Consider the following 20827-nt stretch of genomic DNA (forward strand, 5'->3'; position numbering starts at 1 on the left):
CAGCCTTCTAATGTTAATTTTGTTAATACTTCCACTAATATATCTCATCACATTGTATTTTCAAACCATCATTGTTATTTTTAATGTTATTTTACTTGAAATCTCTTCAAGATTTTAAAATTCATTTCATTACTACATGTTATTTAGACGCTTATTTTTAATTTAAGGTTAAGACTATGGCTGATGATGCCTTCAGGGAAGGCGAAACATGTACCACTATTAGCTAACAAATTTATGTAAATCATCCAAGACGATTTTGTATTGATTAGGTGGTCTAATAAATAACTTAATAATTTTGTTTGTATAACTTTTAATTTGAGTAAGAGAACCTAGCAGCGATGATTGTGCAACATGGGAAACCAGTGAATATATCGTTGAATACCGTCATAATTGTTGCAACAGCTAGCTTGGAAACCCGGAGTACAGTGAAATTGTGTATGCTGAAGACTGTAATTCATCAATGTGGATGAACATGCGAGATCCCTATTTGCTCTGTACTGGCTTCAAAATCACTGTAACTATATACTTCGTCTATACCATCATTGTCCGACTTGTTCGATATATCGTCCAGACTATCTGCACTAAGTCTTTTACTGCTCGATTTACTCGTAACGACTTCAAAAAAGAAAAGGAAACTCAGAGCACTGCACACTTACATAAAAAATTCGTGCGCGGGATAGACAATCACTTTGTCACCCTACAAAGCACTCTTTTTGTATCCATATGGGGTCACGCCAAAACAGGAATTGAGGAATGGAAGGTGGACTACGCATGTACATAAATAGACGACCAGCAGATGGTAGGAAGAGACTTTATACATCTTCGAAACACATACTTACTGCTTACCCAAATGGGTTCGCACCGTCCTCGATTTAGAGCGAACGTACGACCCCATATGGGGACGTGAAGTTCAAAAACTTGACTACTCTCACGTACCCATGGCACTCAACGTGTTAAATAAGAGAATTAAAAACTACTTGTGGTCGATTGTCATTTGCTTCGGTGTTATTAGGTTTTTCAAAGAGTTTGGCTAATCAAAGTTGCTGAACTGAAAGAAGTTTTCACGGGAAACTGACGAAGTTTGAACTCGCATACCGTTAATTAATGTGGTTTCGCAGTCTAACATGCCTGCCTCTCATTCAGAGGGCCTGGGTTCGATTCCGACCAGGTCAGGGAGTTTTACCTGGATATAAGTCTGGTTCCAGGTCCACTCAGCCTTCGTGATTACCTTTAATTGAGGAGCTATCTAATGGTGAGATGGCGACCCCGATCTAGAGAGCCAGGAATATCGGCCGAGAGGATTCATCACACTGACCATGCATCACCTCGTAATCTGCAGGTCTTCGGGCTGAGCAGCGGTCGCTTGGCAGTCTAAGTCCCATTAGGGCTGTAGTTTTGTTTGGTTTAGGAATTTTTGTAAGATTATAATTATACATATTTCATTTTTGTGATGTTTAGCTAAATTGTTGATGGTTTTCATTCATTCCCGGATTTTCCATTTTCCCGCGTTGTACGTTTTATTTTCATGGTCCCTCGAAAAACGGAGAATCGAGGTTCCACTGCATTAGTCAGCCAGCTGAAAACCTCATACATGCACATGTTTCTGATTTTAGATGCTTTTCTCTTCCATCACATTCTGGGGCTTCTGATAATTTCAAAATTGCTTTAGGGAGTGAAGAACCTGTATTAAATTTTGCTTCGGACACAATAAACTGCAGCTTAAACCCATCAAATGCTAAAGGAGGCTAGTCGTGACCTTTCTATGCCCAAAAGAAGCATGCACAGTCCACAGCAACATCAAGTCAGTGTTGATAATATTTTTGACATCTGAGGAATTGTGCATAAGTTGTTCATTCTATCATTCTGCACCCCCACCCACTTCTCATGTGACCTCTGAAATTTCTACTCTTCCCTAAAATGAAACTCCAGTTAAAACACTTTTGACACCATTGACTAGTTCCCAGTGGAATTGCAGGAGGTACTGAACACAATGAAGCAGGAAGACTTCCTCAAGTGCTTCCAAAAATGGGAAAAATTGCTGGAAACTCTGTATTCAAGTCCAGGGTGACTAACAGTGATGGTGTAAATTAGGTGTTTATGAGTAAATTATCAGGAATTCTGGGTAGCACCTCGTACTTGGAGATCTGAGACAGATCAGCATTGGAAACAAGTGTTACAACAGGGCAATTTATATGAGATAATGAGATGTCCTGAAGCTGCGTGCAGTCCACTGGACCCAACTGCATTATGATGATTATAAGACCTTTTTTACGTTGTTAAGAATGGAGAAACACATGAAAACATGTAGTTTGAAAGTTTTAATATCAAAAGGATCTATTTATTATAAGAGTACAATCAAATAAAAAGAAAAAATTATAATGTCACATTTACCTCGTTTGTAGTACCGATCCATAATCGAGAGTGAAAACATGCCTCCATAACCATGAGAAGTGAAGCGCATCTCATGCATAGAGGCCAGGTAGTCAAGGAAATACAACTGGGGCCCCTTTTCATCACTGTAGCCAGCCAACAACATATTTACATTGTATGGACTCTGAAAACAAAATTCTCAATCTCAAAATGGAGGAAATTATATACAGCAGAACTTGGTTAATTAAATAGATGTTCTCTTGAATTTGTGAATAATATAAACTTTTCTTGTGGTCCCTTTACATTCCTATGCAATACAATCCTAAAAATTTGTATTTTATTTAAATATTATATTGTTTAATTTGAGGTAAAAATACTATATTAGAACTATCATACAGTAGAACCCCTATTTAAAGTTTTTCCAGGGACCAGAATTGTTTAACCTTAAATCGAGGTTTCAGTAGAAAGCAAACTTTTTTCCAGAAATCTTTGCTTGTATTGACAAACTGCATCAACATACATTATTTACATAATGACAACAATAAAACAAGGACATACCTACCCTACACACTAACTGTAATTACAACTATGGATGGTCCACACCAAAGTTAATAAACAATGTTCACGAAACAAAGTTAATAAACAATGTTAAGGAAAACATTTCTCAAGATGTTAATAAACTTTTGTTAACAAACCTCTTTAACATTGTGTCCACACCAAATAAACTTTTGTTAACAAACTTCTTTAACATTGTGTCCACACCAAAATATCTGTTTGTGAGGTTACAATGGATAGGGTCAGGAAAAAAAAAATACAGCTGCAGCTTTTATTATTTTAATGAGTGCAATTACAGAAAAATGCAGACTCAAAGTGTGGCAAAGAAAAATATTGGAAAAGCGTTTAAAATTAAGTTTGGAGAGGACACTTAGGCGTCAGAACTTTCAATTCATGATGCAGTAGGCTTTCAAAACTTTCTGAGAATGTCCCCACAAGACTTTCAGTTCTTGTTGACAGTAATTGAGTCTGAAATTGCAAGAAATGATACAAATTTATCGGAATGTCATCTGCATTAATGTTAGACTAAGTATAACTTGAAGATTCCTAGCGACTTCTGACTCCTACCAAGGATCATGTAAGTGTAAGAGAAATACTTCTACACTTCACTTATGTATTTGTATGGTGTATATGAGTTGCTTGCGATTCGACGGTCGATTTCGAAAAATAAATAAAAGTATTGTATTCCGCGCTACGAATTTGCGTGTTCTAATTGCGTCTTTGCGCATGTGCGAACCGAAATGTTAACGAAAACACGAAATGTTAATGAAAAGTTTCATTCACAAAAGTTAAAGAAATTTTATTTATCAACATGCACGAAAAGTTAATGAACACGCTATTTTGTTTATTAACAGACAGAAATGTTCATGAACATTGTTCATTAACAATGTTTATTAACAAATTTAACGAAAACATCTTGGTGTAGATGCACCTTATTTCTGTAGCAGTAATACAGTAGTCAAAGATCGTAGATTCCCAGCCCACTGAAAAATTATAACACCCACAACATATTTACATGGCAATATATTGAGCTACTTGGCCCGTACAGTACATATTTACAGAACTGTCAGTATCTCATTTTTTTAAATAATCAAAGATGTTAGTCTGCTTTTTAGCACTGTTGAACTTTACGTTCAAAATGTCCATATCCAATTGGTTTAGTCCGTCTATAAGAGAGCTGTCAACTAATGGGCACATTTGTGTTTCTCTCCACTTCCCGAATCAAGTCCACTTTATCTGCGACAGAATTTTTCTTTTCGCTGCCATAGTCAACTTCACTAAAAGAACGAACTAGAGCAAACTGACATAGAGCTGGATAATCCACGGAATACACAACAGACAAACTGATGCCAACTTACGTAAACTGACGCTATACTCTAATGCTGCTACAGATGGACACTCGAACAGGGCACAGCCGCGTACTGTGTGCATGCAAGCAAAGCATCGTGGAGTGTTTTAACATTGTGTCATCTTTAGTCTTTGGCCATGGTCGGCTAAGTTCGAGCTAGCTCGCGTGTGTAGCGAGGAATCAATACGGAAGATGATCGATCACGTTATATAAACACTGGGGTAGTGATGGGTCGAACTAGCTCCTTTGAGCGAGATAGCTCATTCGCTCCCGCTCCTAACTGAGAGTCGTTCAAAAGAGTCAACTCTTGAGAGTGGGTAGGTTGGAGCAAGCCAACGAGCTAGAATAACATAGAGAGGCGGAAGCGCTGCCCGGGTGAAGCTAATAGAACGGACGTCCGCCATGTTTCATGTGGTCACACAAGCGAGGGGGCATGGCCCTTGTATTACGAAAAGTGTAGAAAATACGCATTTTATAATCACTGGGGGAGAATTAAAGACCGTTGCCGAAAGCTTAAAGCATTAAAAATCATAGACTGTGAATACCGCCATTTCATAATATTGCAGCACAAGGCCAACTTCACATTCAGTTCATTGTAGGGTTGTTCGAAATAATCGCACAGTGACATATGAATAGGCCTCGAAATTGGAACAAGAGCGTTACCCTGCTTGGCTGTTGTAGTTAAGCGTAAATTGCAATAAAGACCGTGGACAAAAATATTTATGACAGAAAGTCTTAAAATGTACAATACATTACAACTTCATTCTGATCATATCTTTAAAAGCATTGCATCCCCATGAGTACTGTCTTTCTTTCTTAATATGTTTAACATCCAGGGTTGGTTTCTCCCACGAACTCAGAGAGGGATCCTACCCCTACCACGTCAAGGACAGTGTTCTGGAGCGTGAGATATTGGGTCGGGGTGTATAACTGGGAAGAAGGGCCAGTACCTCGCGCATGCACCCGGACCTGCTATGCTGAACAGGGGGCTTGTGGGGGGGATGATAAGATTAGAAGGGATAGACAAGGAAGAGAGAAGGAAGCGGCCGTGGCCTTAAGTTAGGTACCATCCCGGCATTTGCCTGGAGGAGAAGTGGGAAACCACAGGAAACCACTTTGAGGATGGCTGAGGTGGGAGCCGAACCTACCTCTACTCAGTTGACCTCCCAAGGCTGACAGGACCCCGTTCCAGTTCCCGTACCCCTTTCCAAATTTTGTGGCACAGCCGGGAATCGAACCTGGGCTTTCTGGGGTTGCACCGACCCACGCTAACCACTACACCATAGAGGCGGCCCATGAGTACTGTACCACTATAATTCTTTAATGTAATTATTTATTATAATATAGGGGGCATATCATGTTTTTCCATTTACCATATCATACTGGGATTACTAGCTGAAATGTAACCTTGAAAGTTGTCCATAATGAAATTCAATTTAGCCTAGTGTTAAATACAAATGCAACTGACATCTACAACAAAGGCTCAATACATTATAGCAGTAAAATACTGTATTTACCATACTTGGTGTACGTTTGACCGAAATAGGTGACTTTTCGTGGTTACGTTTTCTTGGTGGTGGGCTGTCCATTGTCTTTGTTTGAAAATGTGAGTGAAAATTAAATAGGGTTGGAATGGCATTTGCCAGTAATCGCCGTTGGTAATTTGTTTCATACATGTACTTATCTTCAAAATGTACAGAGCATAAGCGACTGTATTGAGTGGGATACCTCTTTTCGTCTTCACAACGTATTGTTACGTTAATTCCTTGTTCTTTAAAGGAAATCTGAAGCATAATCTGACTAATAATTACCGTGGCTATCCGTACTTTCTCTGTGTAAACAATAAAATGGGAAATTACAGAAAGGAATATCGGCTATCATTCAGTAATACTCACTTAAAATACGATAAAGCCTTGGTTTTATTGCTTCGATTAATACAACCGTGCGCTGAGTATACGGGTGGCATTCTTGAAAGCAACAATCTATCTTTTCACTTCTTAAAACTTTCGAAAACTTAGGAAATTAAACTTATGTGCACTATCTCCCTGTCTCCTCAACATATGTTCTCGCGCCCATTCGCTTTGTTTTGACAACCGTTAACATGGCTGCCGCTTATCAACTTGCTTCCGCAGGGAGCACTGATGTCAGGCATACAGTCCCTCTATGTTATTCTAGCTCGTTGGAGCGAGCCGAGGAAGTCGGCGCTCCAGGTTCGTTCGTTCATTCGTTCTTCCGATTTAGGGCAGACGGCTCTTTATGACTTCCGGTCGCTCTTCATGACTTCCGGCCGCTCTGTATGACTTCCGGGAACGAACGAGATAGCGCAAATAGTTTACACTTCCCACAACAGATGGCAACACGTCTAGTTTAGAACGCTACTCTTGAAATAAAACAAATGAAAACTAATATATGTACTACTGGCAACGTTAGCAATTAATCTAACGATAAAGCTTTATATACAGTAACGAAGAAATGTATCACAAATATACAGTATTAATGGATGACATCTAATATTACTTTACCTAAGTTCCATTCTTCTTAAAATGATTTCTTTCAAGACTGAATGCACCGTAACGAGACATATTTTCGAGATATTGACACTACTTACACGTTCATAATTAATTGTTTAAAAATGTAATGCGATGTAAGTTGCTATAGTATATACTAAGGCATGAGCTATTTATTCATGAAAACCCAAAAAGTGTTATTTTACATTTTCTAGATTGCTCATGACTTCCGGTTTTATCTGTAGGAACGAGATTGCGCGAGATAGTTCATCTTTCACTCAACAGATGGCAACACAGCGTCCAGTTTGGAACGCCACTCCTCTGGAAATAAAACAAATGATATACATACCCTGCTGGCAACATTGACAATTCATCCAATGTTAAATCTTTATATACAGTAACAAAGAAAGGTATCACAAACATACAGTGTTAAATGGATGACACCTAATATTACTTTACCTAAGTTTCATTCTTCTTAAAATGATGTCTTGCAAGATTGAATGCACCGTATGGGATGTATGGTCAAGATATTGGCATTACTTCCGTTCGATCCCGGCAGTCTATTAAGACGAGTCTATTCCTGTTCACGTAGTTTACATTTCATTCAACAGATATCATCAGAATATCCTCTATCGACTGGAGCTACAGAAAGTTTTTCGCTCGCGTTGGAACAACAGATTCTTTCATTCAATAATGCAGCGTAGGAAACATAACTGATTAAATGCGATCACAAGTGCGATCAGCACAAATGTACATATCACCATGTATAAAATCTCTAGGTACGGTACGCACAGTATTTTCTTCTTCTTTCGCGTACAGTATGTCACACACACTTCTATTTTTTTTTTTTTTTCAAGAACGATTACACAGTAGGAGATATATATGTTCGATATATTAGCACTCCTTACACGATTACACTATTTCTTCTTCTACCGCTTTTCCCACACTTGTGGGGTCGCGGCTGCGAACTGTTTCGCACATGTGGATTTGGCCCTGTTTTATAATAAATAATGTTACTGGCTTTACGTCCCACTAACTACTTTTACGGTTTTCGAAGACTCTGAGGTGCCGGAATTTAGCCCGCAGGAGTTCTTTTACGTGACAATAAATCTATCGATTTCAGCACCTTCAAATACCACCGGACTAAGCCAGGGTCGAACCTGCCAGGTTGGGGTCAGTAGGCCAGCGCCTGAGCCACTCAGTCCGGCTGGCCCTGTTTTACGGCTGGATGCCCTTCCTGACGCTAACCTTATGTGGAGGGATGTAAACAATATTGCGTGTTTCTGTGGTGGTTGGTAGTGTGGTGTGTTGTCTGAATATGAAAAGGAGAGTGTTTGGACAAGCACAAACACCCGTTCCCGAGCCAGAAGAATTAATCAGAAGAGATAAAGATCCCCGACGTGGCCGAGAATCGAATCCGGGACCCTCTGCAATGAAGGCCTCAATGCTGACCATCCAGCTAAGGAGTCGGACTCCTTACACGACTACACGTTAATAAATAATTATTTGAATATATACTGTGGTATACACTTTGGCATGAGTTATTTAGCCTATATTTTAAAGCCAAAATTAGCGGTATTTTCTATTTCCCTTCATTCGATTTAAAATCACGGTATATCATTTTATCCACTGTGCTGTAAAACCGAATAATTTTGGCAACGTGTTGATTCATAACTACGAAACAGGTGAGGATTTGACAGAGTATTTCTTAATTATTTTAGACAGAATAAAACTACGCTGCTTTTACTTGCCGGGTGGTATATTCAGTATTCTGGATAGTGACTGTTGTTCGTGCTTTAGTTGAGGATAATTAATCTGAACTTGGTGTCATTTCTTTGCTCTTAAAACCTACTGCATCTACAGTACATCCTTCATAAATTGTGGGTGCATACAGGAAGTGAACTGTTAAGTATTGCTCAATAACATGTTGTTTATTTCATTTTATTGTTTCAGCAAGTTGCCAGAAGTATGGCACAAATAACGTACCTAACAGACACACCAGACACCACAATCACTGCACTCTGTGCACTGACTGACTCAAAGAGGGACTGACTGAGTGCGGGAAGAGGCTGGACAAAAGCGGTTTCTGTATGTCACGTGATTATCTGAAGCATGGTATTGGCCAGAAATGAACGAGAGTCGATGTGACGAGCTAGCTCTTTCTTGGATTCGCAGTTGATAAAAGAGTCGGCTCGTACTAGCTCTCAAGGAGCAAGGAGGGAGCTAGCTCATACAAGAGTCGACTCGTAATTGAACAACTAGCTCAGGGAGCTAGCTCTTACAAGAGCCAACTCTCAATGAGAGAGCTAGCTCTCTCCAATGAATCGTTCAAAAGAGTCAGTTCGTTCATGAACGACCCATCACTACACTGGGCTCGAGAGTATGAATATTGATAATGGAGAAACTAACGCGGCCCAAATTTTCCCGTAACAACGGATGAATCAGGGAAAGGGTTCTTATTGTAACCGAAGAATATTGCACACATTAATATAGGAATTTTTGAAGGGCATAATATATTGTCATTAATTCTACTGTACTGCAGCGGCCGCAGTCGGATGTGTATCAGAGTCTGACATTTCACTTTAGCGCTACGCATCCGCGCTCTAACTTCCTCTTAAGCCTTGGATCACCCTTAGCAACCTTATGCCGTCTTTCATACGTTCTTAATGCCCCATAACCATAACAAATAGAAATAAATTCTTACGAACTTTAAAATTTCTTAATGCTAAATGCAGATTTTGCCGTAATGTTAATTACGTTAAATCGAATATAAAAATTGCATTGTTTTTATGGCGTAATTTTCGAGACTTGAAAATTATTCTGTTAAATGCAGGTTTACATTAAATCGAGGTCACGTAAAATTGGGGTTATACTGTAGTTTCAAAAAATTATGTTTTAGGTTGGTGGAACGCTACCTGATGGAAGAGAAAAATAGCATAGAATCACACTGGAAATGAATTGTAGTTGTTGCAAAGCTAAGAAAAGGTTCAAACTCTTGGTCACCAGAGGGAGTATATTCCTTGAACAGTCTTCTGTTGTTTAATATTGTAACTCCAAAATGCCAACAGTTCCACTGACCAGGAGTAAAGTGCCATCCAAAATATTCCATTATGCTGTCAAAAGTCAGCATGATGATCCCTTTGAAAAAAAAAAAAAATAATAATATTTGTCATTCAACTACTTGGCTCAGGTGAGCTGCTGGTTGATGCCACACACCTGATGGATATTTTCCACCACAATAGCCTCCCTCCTCTAATAAATAGTCTAATTTTACAATTCTAACATTGTCTTCTGTACAGAAGCTACCAGATTTCAATTTTGTAACATGTTGGGAAGAAAGCTAAACATTTCCAACAAACCCACCTGTACACAATTTCTCTTTTATTCTTTTCATTCTAGAGTGTAAGTTATTAAGCGACATAATTTGCACAGTTACAAGGATAAATGAGTTTTTACACTATTCAAATTTTAAAAGTAATCAATATCATAGCATTAAATCTGTTTATTAAGCATACTGATCTGTGTTACCATTCCTCTCACCCTCACCACACGAAAGCCATACTTTTTTCAACATTGTTATAAAGACTTTTTTTTTTGATGGTCCATAAGTTATACTACCTGATATTCTCATTCTTCCATTTATCATAAATCCTCATTTTCTAAAACATGTTTCTAATAACTGCCTCATCTTGAAATATTTCTCAACATCCAATAAAAATAAAAAAACAAGCAAATTTCCCACTTCATTTAGAATAATAAAACAGAGAAATAATTCTCAAAAAAAGTAATAATATTCCAAGATACACCTTCTTTCATCACATCGCTAAATATTCAGAAATAAATTTCTAAGATGTCAATATAAATGAGTAGTTCAGACGATAGAGCACAGGCCTTCTGAACAGGTTCAATCCTGGCTCAGTCCAGTGGAATTTGAAGGTGCTTAAATACGCCAGTCTCCAGTTGGTAGATTCACTGGCATGCAAAAGAACTGCCATGGGACAAAATTCCAGCATCGCAGTGTCTCCAAAAACTGAAATAGTAGTTAGTGGAATGTAAAACCAATAATATTATTATGATGGGTTTTAGATGTAGATTTTTCACACTTCAAAAGGCTGAAGATGACTTTGAATAAAGTTGAAATTTGAGTACCTAAAATGGAGTAATTCATGGTAAGAACTACATCTAAAATCCATCATTATGAGTAAACACCACAACATCTCTGCTACAACCGTGAACATTATTAGTGCCGTTGTTGAAGCTCTGTACAGTGATGAAATGAAGTACAAACAAAATATTTAAAAATGAAATATGTCAGTCATATGCTACATTTTACAAATGCCTACACAGTTTCCAGCAACACAAACTAGCAGTAGTCTCTGAATAACCAACTATTAAAATTAACCTACCCTTGTTCTCAGATATTCTGCTAAATTTCCCCTTGTAAAATTGGCAGCAGCGTATGGAGATAGCTCATATCCATTTCTCATCTTGTACAATTGCATATTCTTTGCAATATATTCTGCATACTGTGTTGTGTCACCAGCTTCTCCACACACACCCATTATTAATCTATCTGCAACCTTGTAAATCTTATCCTCATCTGTAACATTGAAATAATGTATCATTAAAGTGAAAAAAATCTTAACAAAGAGTAGGGCTAGGCAATGATACCAATGTACAACATTTTCACAGAGAAAAAAATCATCCTGACGTTTCATACAATGTGCAGACGTGTCAATGACTGTCTTACACACGTCATACATCATATCAACTCAAAATTTTCAAATAAGCAAACACCTAAGTTTCTAGTTTTACAAGACTGTTGATATCATGATCATAACTAAGGAGCAGATTTTTATGTGCTAAAAATGTGAAAAATATTTATTTTTTATGTGCTAAAAATCCTAAAATATTTGATAAAAAGTTTAAAATATGCTGCTTTAAATATTGCATAACAACTCACGTTCAAAAGGTAAAAAAGTATAAAGTCATCATCATCATCTTCATTTCCCGTTTCTAGCTTCCTGGGTCGGGTTGTGAATCAAGGGCCTCCATCGCTGCCTGTCTCTCCACCACTCTTCTCCTTGTTAAGTACATCTTCTGGTTTTCCTCCCCTCTTCTCTATGCACTTTCACACTGAATCTGTCCACCTTTTTCGGGGTCTTCCTCGTGGTCTCTTTCCTGTTAACTTCTCTGAAAAAGTTTTTTTTTTTTTTGGAACTCTCTCTCCTCCCATTCTCATCATATGACCATACCACTTTAGCTTTGTTGTTTCTATCCTGTCTTGAAGTTACAAGATTCCTGTCCTTTTCCTTATCTCTTCATTTCTAACTCTATCCTTTCTGGTCTTGCCCTCGATACCTCTTAGGAATTTCATCTCTGCTGCCTGTATTCTACTCTCCTCTCATTTTGCTGTAGCCAACGATCAAGCTGAAGTTAGTATGGGGTCATAATAGGTTGAATATAATACTTTAAAACATTTCTTCGGGACATCTTGGCTTCACAAAAATAAAGTATTGTATAAAAATAAGGAGCTACCAAACGTGCTCCTTAAGGCATATGGATGTCTGTGTATGGAAAAGTACAGTATGGTATATTCATTTTTGATGTGCCATAGTAATCAATATGGTATTTAAAAAAAAAAAAATGTTTTGTTTAAATATAACAAAAACTACCTACCATCTTTGAAAATTTCTTACCAGTCCTTACTGCGGACGGAGTGGCTATGGGAAGTCCACCTTCGCCCATAGTGGCTAATTTCTTTATGGGGCATTTTGAGGAGGAGGCTATTGCTTCGACTCCTGTCAAACCTATAATACGGTGGAGATATGTTGATGATGCATTTGTGGTCAGGACAGAAGGTCCTGAGAAACTTCATCTATTTGTAAACCACCTAAATCAGCAACATACTTCAATTTAATTCACTATGGAGATGAAGTCGGACAGATGCCTTCCTTTCTTGGATGTTCTAGTAAGAAAGAAACCGGACGGCTCCTTAGGACATACTGTCTATCGTAAGACTACCCACACAAGTTGCTCTCTTCATGCAGATTCTCACCACCATCCAGCACAAAAACAAGGCATTCTCACACGACACTCGCCAAGAGGGCGAGACGAATTTGTTAACCACCATATATCCAGGTGGAGATGGACACACTCAAAGTCACGTTCAAGGGTAATGATTACAGCAGTTTCCAGATTCATAGAGCCCTGCATCCCACAGAAATGACCAAGCAAAGCTCACAAAAGGAAGAAGTGAAGGAAACTGCCTACTTGCCTTACATTCACAACACCACAGATCAAATTGACAAGGTTCTCCGCAAACACAATATAAAAACAGTGTTTGGCACCACCACTAAAATGGCTCACAGTCTGAGTAAAACCAAGGACAAATTCCCTCACTTTTACATCCTGGGGTATACGAAATTCCCTGTACTTGCGGTAAGCTATACATCAGCCAAACATGCCGGTCCATTGGTAACCGTATCAAGGAACATGAACGTAATATTTGTCTCGCTAGACCAATCGGCAATAGCTGAGCATTCTCCATCGTCGGGTCATGATGTAATGTTCCAAGATGCTCGAGCTCTTACCCACACCAGACGCTACAGGTCCAGGATTACACCGGAAGCTGTGGAAATACGTAAAAATCCTAACAATTTCAACAGGGACACTGGCTATCAAGCAATACCTGGTTGCCAGCCATTCAGGATTTACGTAGTTAGTTCCCTTCCCTGTCCCTTTACTATTGTTATTTTGTCTCGGTGTTTTCCAAATTCGTACGTTCCTGATCGCCAGATGTTTCATTGCAGGCTTGTGTCAATGTCATATGTTACGTACACATGTTATGTGACCCTCTTAGACCGATTCTGATGGTTCAGTCAGCTTCCGCTTCAAACACTAGTGTTGTGCCGCATCCGGGGAAAAATCTGGTGACGAACGAAGTACCATTTCCACTTCTATCATAACATCTAAATTTCAAAAAGTCATTGTTTAAGAAGCCTTTCTCGTGGACAGTCTGTCTCTGGGAAATGTAAAGAATTTCACCTTATTTTCTTGACACGGCATAAGCCCAAAAGCCTATACAGTATCAAGTCTAATTACTTGTTAACACGGAATTGAGAACAATATTCAGTTCTGTCCACTTGTAGGCCTATGACACGCTGCTAGCTACACGATGCGGGGATAATGCTCTTGAGATCTCTCAAAATTTCTCACGAGAAACAGGTGCTTGTGCTAGTCTTGAGAATATTTCCACACCCCATCTCAGACTGCCCATCACTAGGCTGATGTAATAGTTGCCCCTGGCTTAGTGAGGAAAGTAATGGTGAACTACCTCACTCCTCATTTTCATGCACACATCTGAGTACTTCTTTCTTTACCAGGCTGTTTGTTGTTCATTATGTATAAGCTTGATTTACCTTGAGTCATCAGTCTGATGTGCAGACGGTATGTAATACAATGTTTTTTATATACTGACCAAGATAGGTCTTATGAAGGTGGGATAGGAAAGGGCTAAGAGTGGTAAGGCCTTAATTAAGGTACGACCCCAGCATTTGCTTGGAGTGAAAATGGGGAAACCACAGAAAACAAACCATCTTCAGCGCTGCAGACAATGTTGTTTAGAGCCTGTCGTAATATAACCTAACTAATCCCACGGCACTTCAGCTCTGAAGGGCCTTGACCTACCAAGCGACTGCTGCTCAGTCCGAAGGCCTGCAGATTACGAGGTTTTGTGTGGTCAGCACAACGAATCCTCTCGGCTGTTATTCTTGGCTTTCTAGACTGGGGCCGCTATCTCACCGTCAGATAGCTCCTCAATTGTAATCACGTAAGATGAGCGGACCTTGAACCTGCCCTCAGGTACAGGTAAAAATCCCTGAACTGGGAGGGAATCAAACCCGGGTCCTCCAGGTAAGATTCAGGCAAGCTATCCCAACACCACGGGGCTGGCGTAGTAATATAACCACCAAACTTATTCAGAAAACATGTCTCATCTTGAAATTAGATACTATTTTGGTATTTGTCTGAAATGAGACTGGAAAAAATTGAGATAAAAAATACATTCCAGATAGACACTATCAGTAGCGGGATTCAAACCTCGCATATCCAAATGTGCAGTTTATCAGATCTACCACTGACTCAAATGAATAGTTACTAATCAATCAATCAATCAATCAATCAATCAATCAATCAATCAATCAATCAATCAATCAATCAATCAATCACCACTGATCTGTATTTAGGGCAGTCACCCAGGTCAACATTGTAAAAGAGAGAGTATTGATCATGAATCAAATTCAGTTTTTGAGCATAGATACTGTTAGGTATTTGGTTCTGAAATTAAAGAATTTTAATAGCTTGTGGCCTCTGGAGGGGCCATATAAGCATCCTATACGTCTGCAAGGATTGGGTCCAACCTGGGATGAATTCTAATGCTGAAGACTGCACGAACACCTGAGCCACAGGAATTAAGTAATGAAAGTTAAAATCTGCAACCTGGTTGGGAATCAAACCCATGACCCTTGGACCAGAGGCCAGCATGCTAACCTTTCAGCCATGGAGCTGGACTAAACTCATTTCACAGTTGTCAAATCGTGTCCGTTATACAGAAAATTTTATCCAATAACACATTTTGTTGTGCCTGCATCCATTACTGAGAAGCAAATTTTCCATATAAGATATATGTTGGGGATTTGAAAAAAAAAGCCTGCTATCTAGAAGTGTTCATTAGGTAAAGTTTCACTGCAGACTTCAGAAAGGAACTGAAGTGATGTTTCCACGAACAACTTTACTGCCAGAATAAAACATGTAAGCCGCCAAAACACACATGATTGATAATGCATAGTGCCTTCACCCTATCTCAAAGAACACCAATCCACTGAAGAAAAAACCCTAAGTAATCACCGAATGAACTAGTAAAAATCAATGACATATCTCAAATAAAAGTTTAAAAAAAATGCTATTTGTTCGGGGCGTCGATTCATGTGGATCTTTTGCCCCTACTGGCACCTTATTGTATGAACCTGCATGTAATTAGAATGGCGGTAGTGTGGAATGTTGTGTGTGAGGAAAGGAAGATTAAGGATATCACAAACACTCAGTCCCCACGTCAGGGATATTAATCATTACAATTAAAAACCCCTGACCCGGCTGGGAATCAAACCTGGGGCCACCGGGTGACAGACGGACGTGTTGCCCCATACACCGCATGGCCGGACCAAATCAAAGTTTGTCTGATCTTCATCCGTACAATGTTTCAATAGTTATACCTCATTTCTGAAAACCAAAGTCTTTCGCCCGTCATCACTCACACTGAATGCTTCTTTCATTTGTCGCAGTTGAAAGTTCACAGTGCAAGTATTCTCTGAAACTTGCACAACAATCATATAAATAGTTATGCCAGGCATAAACCATGTTTTTTTTTTTTTTCACTTAGCAATATCATGATCTGTAATGCTACATCCATTTACTTCAGTGTGAATAAAAAAAATTCAGTGATTACTTTCATAAAAACATAACAACAAAAAATTTTCCACTTGTTAAACTCTGTTGAATAACTGATGAAGACAGTTAAGTCACATGTTTTTCCAATGTAGGCCCTACATTTGACTGGTAGCCTAAGAAAAATGCATCATTTCACACCCACAGAAAAAAATTATTGCTTAGGGTTGAAGTGGTTTACAGAGGTGTACAGGACCAAAAGTGCCCAAATTGGTCCACCTTTTCTAAGACTCTGTACTTTTCCTCAATTTTGGAAGCTGACAACCATAAAAACCATTAAAAAAACTTTTGGAAAGTTAATCTTAAAAATTGCTAACCTCAATGATTCAGTCACTAATCATGGTCCTTCTCTTTCTAAGAAAGTAAGTTCAATCCTAAGATTGAGATTGTTTAAATGGACCAACTCTGTGTTGATGGCTTCTTGCACATTAAAGAACTCCAACAAAACAAAATCTCATCCTCCTGCTCTCTCTTAAAATCTATATAGTTTTAAGTCTCTTCCTCCATCAGAAATGACAGTCATCTTCGATCAAATTTTGGGAAGAACTGTGTAACCACAAATTTAAACCTTGAAAATCTATGTCTGGAAGAGGTAAGGGGGTAGCAATGTACAACACGGTGTTCATGGCTAACAAGAATGGGTTGTAACATAAAATTTTCCAGTCTGTCAAACACACAATTTCATACAAAATTATAACACCTTAATGTACCCATAAAAATAATACACATTATTATACAAAGAATGACATGTTTCGTTCTGCAAGAACATCCTCAGATTCTATCCAATCACTTCAATCATGCGTATATACGTACAGTATTGTTTACATTGTGTAAACTCATCAATGATAGAGTTCGGTAATAATATGAACAAGTATTAGCAAAAATGATTGTATTAGAATTCACTGTGTTTGGAGACAACAGACTACGCTTCGGCAGACCAGATAAGTACAGATCAATTTCATTAAATTAATACGGTGATGGTTGAATTCTACACATTGTTGTAGGCCTACATGTCCAGTTTCATTATATCTCTTCTATGCACTTAAGGCTGTTTTCCAGGCCATTTCAAAAGTAGCCTAAACTTCCTAGCATTTACCACAAAAAAAGTCCCATAAACATGACCAGTTAATATTATGCTCCTTATCATACAGATTATAGCATTCAAAGACTAATAAATAATGATTTGTTTATTGTATAAATCAATCACTACTGATCTGCATTTAGGGCAGTCGCCCAAGTGGCAGATTCCCTATATGTTGTTTTCCTAGCCTTTTCTTAAATGATCACAAAGAAATTGGAAAATTATTGAACATTTCCCTTGGTAAGTTATTCCAATCCCTAAATCCCCTTCCTATAAAAGAATATTTGCCCCAATTTGTCCTCTTGAATTCCAACTTTATCTTCATATTGTGATCTTTCCTACTTTTAAAGACACCACTCAAACTTATGTGTCTACTGATGTCCTCCCACGCCATTTCTCCACTGACAGTTCAGAACATACCACGTAATTGAGCAGCTCGTCTCCTTTCTCCCAAGTCTTCCCAGCCCAAACTGTGCAACATTTTCGTAACGTTACTCTTTTGTCGGAAATCACCCAGAACAAATCAAGCTGCTTTTTTTTTCCAGTTCTTGAATCAAGTAATCCTGGTGAGGGTCCCATACACTGGAACCATACTCTAGTTGGGGTCTTACCAGAGACTTATATGCCCTCTCCTTTACATCCTTACTACAACCCCTAAATACCCTCATAACATGTGCAGAAATCTGTACCCTTTATTAACAATCATATTTATGTGATTACCCCAATGAAGATCTTTTCTTATATTAACACCTAGCTACTTACAATGATCCCCAAAACGTACTTTCAACCCATCAACGCAGTAATTAAAACGGAGAGGACTTTTCCTATTTGTGAAACTCACAACCTGACTTTTAACCCCGTTTATCATCATACTATTGCCCACCGTCCATCTCACAACACTATCGCGGACACCCTGCAGCCGCTCACAACTGCCTTCCCTATTGGACTCCGTATACTCACTAACAGAAATTAATAACAGCTATAACAGACTTTTGGAATGGCATGGTGATTTAAGATTGGGTACGATTTCTTCTCAAAGAAAGGATGGTAAGTCTTCAGTCCACAGTCTTCAAACAAACTTTGGTATGGCACCTCGAGGTCGCGCTAGAAGACAAAAAAAAAAAAAAAAAAAAACTCGGAATGACTCTGAAGTGATATTTATTTTTGAATAAACCTCTACCTCCTAAAATCAACTCACAAAAGAGCTTAAAACGAACTATAACGCACTTTTGATAATTCTACGTTTCCCCAGTCCGCTCAACGGACATTCGACATTCTCCTTTCTACGCTCCGAGTTCGTATATTTTACAAAGTTATGTACTTTAACAAGCTAACTTATTACAAATGTGCGAGCAACGAAAATAAAGTGTGTAATTCTTATACCTAGGGAGTAGGTACACTTTTTAAATAGGTATGTATTAACTTACCATCCTTCATAACCATTATACTATGGATGTTCATCATATCAGCGGCCACGATAACAAAATCTTTACATGCTATTCCCAGTAAAGACTCCATGTCGATCTAAAAACGCCGTAAATCTATATATGAAGATAAAAGGTATCAGTACAGGTTAACTCACAGTAAACAAAACTGTCCACTCACTCACAACCTCCACAACTCATTCTCAGCATTCGCCAGTAATTATTCATTTGTTTCAATACCATATCAGCCACACGAAGAAAAATTTCTCTACAAAGACTTTGCCTACCAAAAATACAGCCAATTTACTGCAACATTCCGTCGAACATGGAATGGAATGTACCTATACATACATTTAAAATTGTCGACATGGGTTATACGACATAAAACACATTAAAGTGCGTATGTACCATTGCCCAAAGAGTATATGCAATCACCATTCAGCCGCTAGGATCGCGTTCTTGCCCTCTTGTATTCGCATGGCCGTATATATCAATAAGTAGATTATATCCTAAACAAAAAGAACTGAATATTTTTGCGAGTATTGACAGTACTTTATTTCTAGAGCGATGCTGCATTGGCTTGGATGTGTCATTGAAGTTTCAAAACTTTCCTTTTGAGGGGCTTCTTATCAAGTTTCAAAACTATCTCTCTTCTAATTGAGTGGCTCGAAGCAATATTGTCTAACAGAGGTCTCAGAAATTTTCATAGTCGAAAAAGAAGTGGTTTGTTATCTTAACACTTTCTACACTTAATTTCACTGTTGAACATGTCTTTCAAATATATATATATACATCTTTCAGTGTAATACCAAAGGAATGGAAGGAATCTATAATAATACCAATTTATAAAGGAAAGAGTTATAAAAGGAAACCAGAGAACTACAGACCAATCAGCCTGATCAGTATAGTTTGTAAAATACTGGAGAGTTTAATATCAAAGTACATCAGAGGGATATGAGATGATAAAAATTGGTTCATGAGGAGCCAGTATGGATTTAGAAAGAAATTTTCTTGTGAGGCACAACTGGTGGGATTTCAGCAAGACATATCAGATCAATTGGATCTTAGCCTACAAGGAATACAAAGCCTGCTCACTCGCAGTGTTCTCTTCAGAAACAGTGTCCGCCTTATTGGATTCAGGAGGCCAGTTAGATTGCATAGCCATAGATCTTTCCAAAGCCTTTGATAGAGTGGAACATGGAATTTTATTAAAGAAATTGGAGGAGAATAAGGATTGGACGTAAGAGTTACACGTTGGATAAAAATATTTCTAAATTCAAGGGTTCAGAAAGTCGAAGTAGGAAATAATGTATCACGGGAAGAGAAAGTTTGGAAGGGAATTGCACAGGGTAGTATAATCGGTCCGTTACTTTTCTTAATATACGTAAATGATTTAGGGAATAATAAAACAAAAATAAGATTGTACGCAGATGACATAATTGTTTATAGGAAAATAAATAATATTGAGGATTGTTCAGAATTACAAAGGAACCTTGAGAGTATCCAGCGATGGGTTGAAGAGAATAATTTGAAGGTTAATGGAGGCAAATCAACTGTTACAACATTTACAAACAGGAGTTTTAAAACTGAATTTGAGTATACTTTGGATGAGGTAGTTATCCCAAAAGATGGCAAGTGCAAATACTTAGGTGTGAGATTTGAAAGTAATTTGCACTGGAAGGGTCATGTGCATGATATTGTTGGGAAAGCATACAGATCGTTACATGTCATAATGAGGCTACTTAAAGGATGCAACAAAGAATTAAAAGAAAAAAGTTACTTAAGTATGGTTCGTCCATTATTGGAATATGCAAACAGTGTTTGGGATCCTCACCAAGAATACCTAATAAAAGAAATAGATAGTGTGCAGAGGAAAGCAGCAAGATTTGTAACAGGGGATTTCAGGAGAAAGAGTAGTGTATCAGAAACGTTAATGGAACTTGGGTGGGAAACTTTAAGTAAGAGAAGGGAGAAAACTAGACTTATAGGATTATATAGTGCCTATACAGGAGAAGAAGCATGGGGAGATATCCGTGAG

At 38.3% G+C, this 20827-nt stretch overlaps 1 protein-coding gene across 1 annotated transcript in view; it reads right to left on the bottom strand.

Moving 5' to 3' along the window:
• Positions 1-19012, bottom strand: part of Prosbeta4 (Proteasome beta4 subunit) — a 28975-nt gene extending 9963 nt beyond the window's left edge. Inside the window, exons 1-3 of the mRNA XM_067147201.2 lie at positions 18793-19012; positions 11187-11380; positions 2392-2554 (exon numbers count right to left, since the gene is read on the bottom strand). Of these exons, the coding sequence (XP_067003302.1) occupies positions 2392-2554; positions 11187-11380; positions 18793-18883 (448 nt within the window). The 5' untranslated portion in view covers positions 18884-19012. The remainder of the gene's footprint in view (positions 1-2391; positions 2555-11186; positions 11381-18792) is intronic.
• Positions 19013-20827: the final 1815 nt, after the last annotated feature.

The sequence above is a fragment of the Anabrus simplex genome, chromosome 5 (genome assembly GCF_040414725.1).
Source record: "Anabrus simplex isolate iqAnaSimp1 chromosome 5, ASM4041472v1, whole genome shotgun sequence".
In the NCBI taxonomy this organism is placed as follows: domain Eukaryota; kingdom Metazoa; phylum Arthropoda; class Insecta; order Orthoptera; family Tettigoniidae; genus Anabrus; species Anabrus simplex.